The 7,366-nt window shown below is 49.4% G+C and overlaps 1 protein-coding gene across 2 annotated transcripts; it reads left to right on the top strand.

Annotated features, from left to right (window-relative positions):
- The first annotated feature begins 1,605 nt into the window (after window positions 1–1,605).
- LOC119368631 lies at window positions 1,606–3,821 on the top strand. 2 transcript variants are annotated; one of them, XM_037633839.1, is made up of 5 exons: window positions 1,606–1,782; window positions 1,918–1,961; window positions 2,104–2,191; window positions 3,078–3,148; window positions 3,238–3,821. In XM_037633839.1, the coding sequence occupies exons 1-5, from the start codon at window positions 1,716–1,718 to the stop codon at window positions 3,445–3,447; spliced, it is 480 nt and encodes a 159-aa protein (XP_037489736.1). In that variant the 5' UTR covers window positions 1,606–1,715; the 3' UTR covers window positions 3,448–3,821. The 2 variants fall into 2 exon arrangements, with proteins under 2 accessions (XP_037489736.1, XP_037489735.1); XM_037633838.1 differs by having other exon boundaries at window positions 2,101–2,191.
- The last annotated feature ends 3,545 nt before the right edge of the window (window positions 3,822–7,366 follow it).

The raw sequence follows: 7,366 nt of genomic DNA, 5'->3' as shown, positions 1-7,366 counted from the left end.
TCCTCCAATCTCCTGGCAGAGGGCTGGGAGCGCGAGAAGAGGAGCTGCGTTGACGGTCCATGATGGAATGGATTCTTGGTCGAAAGCGCTCCGATGAGTATTCGCGGAAGGAAGATGGTGATTTGGATCTGGATTCTTGCCTCTCTTATAGGCAGATTATTCGCACAACTAGGGGGTAAGACATAAAAGACACCCTGGCTTTTCGCATTCGTGCGACGCGTGGAAGAAGGCCATTATTGGGCGTGGAAGCCAAGAAGCACAACATTGATGAGGAAGCGGACACTGTTCGGCAGGTACATGGAACTTGAAGGAGAACCCGCCTTGCAACGCCGAAGACTACACACATGCTGGACTTATCGTCATTGAAGGCTGGTTCGGGGGCTACTGAGGGAGTCCTGGATTAGGGGGTGTCCGGATAGCCGGATTACCATCATCGGCCGAACTATCATCGGCCGGACTATCATCATCGACCGGACTCCAAGACTATGAAGATACAAGATTGAAGACTTCGTCCCGTGTCCGGAGGGGACTTTCCTTGGCGTGGAAGGCAAGCCTGGCGATACGGATATGTAGATCTCCTACCATTGTAACCGACTCTATGTAACCCTAGCCCTCTCCGGTGTCTATATAAACCGGATGGCTCTAGTCCGTAGGACACAACAACATAAACCCTTACAATCATACCATAGGCTAGCTTCTAGGGTTTAGCCTCCTTGATCTCGTGGTAGATCCACTCTTGTAAACATCCACAATATCAATATCAATCAAGCAGGACGTAGGGTTTTACCTCCATCAAGAGGGCCCGAACCTGGGTAAAACATCGTGTCCTTGTCTCCTGTTAACATCCGCCTAGACGCACAGTTCGGGACCCCCTACCCGAGATCCGCCGGTTTTGACACCGACAACCACCTCCCGAGCCGGATTAGCTTCTTTTTAGATTTGTTTGGGGCTTGTCCTGCTGTGCCCCCAGCGTGACTTTATGACTTGATTGTACTCTGTACTGATGTGTTGGATGCTCGGTTCGTTGCTTTATAATATAAAGCGGGGGGAAACCGTTTTCTTAAAGAGGAGAAAGCCACAATCTTCTGAAGAGAAAAGCCAAAAGTTGAAAGATGATATGAGCAGTAGCACCTTGACTGCTTCTTAGCACAATTATTAACAGATGATACTACAACTAAACATGGAAGAGGTTGGGACCATGCTGCTACTCCTGGTAAGCCTCAGCAGTTCCAGGGTGAGTTTGAAGGCTTGAAGCACTTAAAAAAGGGCAATCATGTATAAATTATAACCGAGTCAGGTCAGGACAAGCACAAGAGGTAAATTAAACAGCTACCAAGTTTTTGGGGAACACACCTTCCTTAAAAAGTGACAGCCCAACCAAAGCACAGGATACAGAAGTGGCTTAAAGAAGAATCACCAACACCAAGGTTCGCGGCATTTCTAATTGTTTTTTCTTAAGATCACTTTAATTAATTTGTGAGTTTGACATGCCAGTACAGTGTGGTCAGTGAGTGGATCTGGGAGAGAGGAGACCCTGAGACCCCTGCCTGTCTATAAATACAAGCTCCTGAGGCCAGTTCTTCTTAGGCTTTGCTTCCATTCTCCTTCACCTGCTCCACCTCCCATATATTTAGCACCAGCACTAGCATCTCCCACCGGGCCATCACTTGCTACTACCTCAGGAAACCCAGCTCACTTGGATCAGCATACAGATCATGAGGACTTCATTGATGGTCCTGGCCTCTCTCCTCCTCCTCCTGGTTCTGGTTACAACAGCACATGGTATGTTCCATCTCCATGCATGGCTGGCTAGCTTGGCACTCATCTATTGCTCTTGCATTTGGTGGCTCTTTTGGGGGTACCCTATGTCCTGGATCAGTGCTCACTGGAATGAATTTTCTTTCTCTGGAAATGCAGGGATTCGGCTGGACAGGCACCTGCATGAAGCACTGGACAACAAGGTCAGTGCCCTGTACTGTATATGATCAATGATCCTGATTGAATTCCTGATCCAGGCAGTTCTTCCTGCCTGAAACTGAAACTGAAGCAATTTTTGGTAAAGTTTTGCTCATTTCTTCTCTGCTTCCCTTGTGCATCCAGCAGGAACGACTGGCCGGGCAGCTAACCAAACCCAATGGCGCCGCTGATTCGGCAGGCAGCAAGCCCTGCACGGCCGATGGGAATTGCTCAGGTACAGCAATGGAGCAGACGCCTCATACTGCCATTGTTGTGAAGGATAGAGAGCACCACCAAGTGGTGGCTAGTGCGTACGCGCAGGCCGCCGTGCCGAGGTTCCACGAAGATTACTACGGGCCGGGCGGCCACGAACCTAATCACCACTAAGCCACTCGCTCGCTGAATTGAATATCCACCTCCACCTCCCTTTGCAGGGCGCAGCAGCTTACTGAGCCTAATGACCTTCGTGTGGTAGCAGTACCAGTTCAACTGTCCTAAACACTCTCCTAATGCTGCTGCTGCTGCGTACTTCTTGGTTTGGAGCTTGGGTGATGTAAAAGGAGAAGCATTAGCTAATGTTGTGTACTACCTGAAACCCTGAGCTTTTAGCTCTCTGCATAGTCAGTTTGGTTTTCTTTTCACCCGCTACTGCTGTGATCCCAAGTTCCCAGCATGTTCCTCTCTTTCTGTGGACGCATTGCATGCATTGGCATATGTGCGTGGCCCGTAGTTCCATTTCTGGTTCTGAGCAGCAACGGTACTACTATAGCACACACATGTCACATGCATGTCAGGATAGTAAAAACAAAAACACTAGTACTAGAAGATACTCATAATTAAAACCACGCCTGCCACGCACTAACATTTCGGACCTTCAACAGTACACACGACGCTTAAATCATAGCTTAGACTTCGTGCATATATATATAGTACTCCCACCGTTCCAAATTACTCGTCGTGGTTTTAGTTTGAACTAAAACCACGACGAGTAATTTGAAATGGAGGGAGTACAAGTCAAAAGCATGTAGGTTTACGTTGCAGCTTTAGCAGTATTTTAGCTTCCTTAAGTTGTGGCAGCAGCCTTAATCAATCTAACAGGGTCCTCTCTTTGGTGGGTGCAGGAAAGGCGAAAAAGCCACCGTCGCCGCACGCTCACGCCGAAACGGACGACGACGCATCAGCGAAGCATCAGGTCAGTGCAGTCGCAGCCGCACGCATTTCGTTCTCTTTCCCCCCGGATTTTCAGGCTCTGACCGGAATGGTTAATGCGTGTGTTTTCAGATACCCCCGAAGAGGAACGACGGCAACGCGCAGGTGACCAGCCACGGTGGCGATCAGGAGGAGCCGACGCTGCCGCAGAAGAAGAAATGGTCCCGCCGGGCGCTTCCGCGGCGGCCAAAGCAGCAGGAGACGAGGACGTACCCGGACCTGATCGACATCGCCGGGATGGACTACTCGCCGGCCGCCAGAAAGCCCCCCATCCACAACTGAATCTAGCGCGAGCACACACGGATCGATCCATCGATAATATTGGCGAGGAGTACGTAGATTACCAGTACGCGGCTACTGGTTTATTAGTTTTGTCTTAGCTATTAGCTATGCTACGATCCTGATGGAGTAGAATAGTGCGGTACAGCTAATTATTAATCAAGTGGTGACTGATACTACGATACTACGGGACAGAGACAGCGTCGCCGGAATCGCTGCGCCTTTTGTGAAGACTCAAGACGATCGTCCTACTGGCAGTACACACCAAAACTTGGCGTTTCCCTCTCGAGTTTCCCGCGATTTGTAGTAACATGCATGCATGCATGCCCGTGTATGTATGTAAAATAGCACCGCCGTTTGACCTCTAGTTATATACTCCATCCGTTCCTAAATATATATGTCTTTTTAGAGTTTCAGATGGACGACCACATACGGATATATATAGACATATTTTAAAGTGTAGATTTATTTATTTTGCTTCGTATGTAGTCACTCATTCAAATCTCTACAAAGACAAATATTTAGGAACGGAGAGAGTAGTAGTATAGCTTTGCCGTGAGAATGTGAGATCGACGCCGGACGATTACGTTTATGTCCATGTGACACATCGAAGAGATTGATTAATATTAGTGGAGTATGTTCCACTTAACGAGCTACTCCTACTAGTCCATTTGCGTTGCGAGATGGTCGGGCGGGGATAGATTAATGGAGTATGTTCCACTTAACGGGCAGGCTAGCTGGTTTGACAAATTAGTTAAGAGCTGGTCGATGGGTGAGGGACACGGCCGGCCAGGAGAGGTTCGTCACATGCAGTGTGTGCGACCTGTCCTCTACTGTGTGTGCATGAATTAGCTAGGCGGGCCGTCCTGGTGGTTAACGTTGTCGCAGCTGCGTAATGGGCGCATGTTTAGGGCATGCAGTGGCGCCGCGCCGGTACCGTGGATTCACCATGCATGCATGCATGGCCGATGGCCGGACCGGCACGCGTTGCTGTCGTGCGCGCGCGACGGGCGCGCCGTCACTTTCCGGCGAGGGCAGAGCGCGACTGAGCCTAGACAGGAGGTGGGCAGGCAGCGTCCGTGCACATGGGCGTGTTCCTGCGCCGCTGCACGGAGCCGAGATGGCGATCGATGTGGGCTACGGCGTGGGATAGATCGATAAGCGCGCGTAGTCGCATGCATGGCACCGGCACTGCATCGACGGTGGACTCGGTCGAACGCCGGGTGCGGCGCCGGCCGGCCGGCAGGCTTGACTTGTTTTGCACTCAACGGAGCTAAGGCACCGTTATGGTGCTTGTCAGAATGTCAACCTTGTCATGCATGCATGCATGTCGATCAGCGTACGCGCCGGCCGGCGCCATGCCCATCCGTGCATGACTCTGACTCCATTAATGGTGGTCGTCTACTCGTCAAGCGTTGGAACTTGGAGGCCACGCCCATGTAAATAATCATATGCATAAAGAATGGGTTGAGGTAAACGGCACAGAGCATGTATACACTGATGCACGTACTGCAGTCGATCGGGTCTTACCACTGTGAAGTTTCTGAATCGTGATGTCCACGTTCACTTCTCCTCCGACGGACAGAGGGAGTGGTTGTGCCTTCACTTCTCTTCTCTTTTTTTTCGAGGTAATACATTTCTCATTCATAAAATAAAGATCCGGTTACAAGACACATAATCACCGACTTTACAGTACTGCAAGGATTGGATAATCCTACACAAAAAACCAGCGCATGTTCCTCTCCTTCGGCATCACCAAAGCGACCATCAAGAGAGAGAAGACAAATCACCTCTTCACCCGAGCTCGACGCAGCTCCATCGCTGATCTGCAGCTTTACGGACCTCCAAAGTAGTTTGCCAAAAACAAAACCATTGCCGTTGAAAGAATCAGACCAGGGCAACGTGTCCCCGGACACGCCATCAAACTCCAGACCTGACATCCCCGCATGACTACAACGTCGGAGGAGAAAACCAGAGCTGTCAGCCTCCAACCACACACCCAGCACAGGATGCACCATCTTCCAGCTGTCAACTGCGCAGGCCGCCGTCTGCGCGTACTCCCGGACGACAAAACCTCCCTGCTCCACCATGACGTTGGAGACAATGCCACAACAACGGGGACAGAGCAGAAGGAGAGACACACCTGATGGAGTCGCCACCACCGCCTCGTCGGCACCATCCATGAACCCTAACTTCGCCGATCTGAAGGATCGGCAAACACACGATGCCATCAACTCCGAGACGTCGCCATGAAGGACACCGCCGGTATGGGAGTGGAGCTGAGGCAGATTTATTCGTCCGGACGTCGCACCCACCACCCCAACGACGCACCACGACATACAAAACCAAAACCTAACTACAGAGCGGAGGAACGCCCCCCCCCCCTTCCCTCCCGCCGCCGGAGTAGTAGACGGAGGAAGAGGGGACCAACGATCTCACCGGTGAAGATCGGTGGTAGGCTGGTCGCCTGCCTGGTCGCCGCTCCTGGCGGCTAGGTCAGGGAAAACGATTCACTTCTCTTCTCGATCGGTCATGCATGCACGCATGCCTTGGGATGTGTACTGTCCTAGCAGACGCACGTAGAAGATGCACGTAACAGTAGTACCGTTACGTTGTTCGGTTCTGACGAGATCGTTTTGTTTAGTGATTTCTGTGTTTGATTTTGTATATGTATGCCTCCATGCATGCTGACAAGCACCTGACGCTCTTGATGATATTGCCTGCCTGCGAGCCGCTCTGATCGATGGGAAACAAAGAAATGCCGCACCTCACATGAAACAAGACGGATGTATGCATGTTTTCACTGTCCACTGGACTATTATAGGACCAGCCGATTATAGGACTCGGTCAGAAAACTCGAGGACCTATCTTGCTTGAGCCAACGTAGCGCGCATTAGGAGTCTCCATCCATTGAGACTTAACTAAGTCTCAGCCAAATGACATAACATGTATTTCCATAAATATAGTATGGATTGAGACATAATCAAGTCTCAATCGACGGATATTTAGCAAAATTGAATGAGGAATATATTATGCGTAGACCAGCCTCAGAAGAAAAAAAAACAATTCATCACCACATGACATATGTGATAAGCAATCTAAACAATTCAAAAAAAAAATCATCAATTGATTTGTTTTGTTAATATTAAATCAGTCCGTTTAAAATGAAGGGGTCTAAGCTGTTGGATCGAAAAAGAACGATCAAATTGTCATCTTCTTCCACTACTCTCCCATGACACATTTTTTCTCCTTTAACATATCTCCGTCACCCGCTCTAAAAATACACCCTGATTTTTCACGGACTTCCACCATCAGGGCGAAACAGAGACCCCAAGTATTTTTCTCGGACGACTGTGGCCGGGAATTCTGACAAAACGAAGGCATCATTAGAGCATCTTCATCAACCTCATCTAAACCAATTCCATCTACAACACCAGCCCTCATCTCCATCTCTGACTGCATCCATGTGCAATTGATGTAGATTAATCACTACAATCACTTCTCAGTGTTAATTGTTGTTTAGTAGTTGATGCTTCATGTTTTGTTGATGAAATGTTTTATTTTTTAGGTTTTATCCATACTTATGGGTATCAAGCAAGTCCAACAGAATTGGTAAATTATCTTCTCTAAAATTACGTTCGGATATAGGAGAGAGAAAAGGTGGAGAATCCCTTTTGCATCTCCTCAAGTAGATTACCTAAATCTCATTACGTACAAACTTTCCCTACACACTACCGCATGGAACCCACTCGTCCATGACTTCTCCCACTCATCCCCTCCATGCCTCCACATTCTTGCATCCAGGGCACAACGGTACATGGCGTGGGATGGGCAGTGCACGACATTTGTGCGACGGCACAACATGAGGTGTCAGTGCATGGTGATCGGTCGTTGTGTGCGAAGGCGGTGCGGTGATGCGGTG

The sequence above is a fragment of the Triticum dicoccoides genome, chromosome 2B, assembly GCF_002162155.2.
Source record: "Triticum dicoccoides isolate Atlit2015 ecotype Zavitan chromosome 2B, WEW_v2.0, whole genome shotgun sequence".
In the NCBI taxonomy this organism is placed as follows: domain Eukaryota; kingdom Viridiplantae; phylum Streptophyta; class Magnoliopsida; order Poales; family Poaceae; genus Triticum; species Triticum dicoccoides.
This window is presented reverse-complemented; position numbering and strand designations above follow the sequence as displayed.

Coding starts and splice junctions, on each gene's coding strand:
- LOC119368631 (XM_037633838.1), top strand. CDS start 1,716: ATGAGGACTTCATTGATGGTCCTGGCCTCTCTCCTCCTCCTCCTGGTT. Junction 1,962..2,100: donor ATGAAGCACTGGACAACAAG/GTCAGTGCCCTG, acceptor TTGTGCATCCAG/CAGGAACGACTGGCCGGGCA. Junction 2,192..3,077: donor GGCCGATGGGAATTGCTCAG/GTACAGCAATGG, acceptor TGGTGGGTGCAG/GAAAGGCGAAAAAGCCACCG.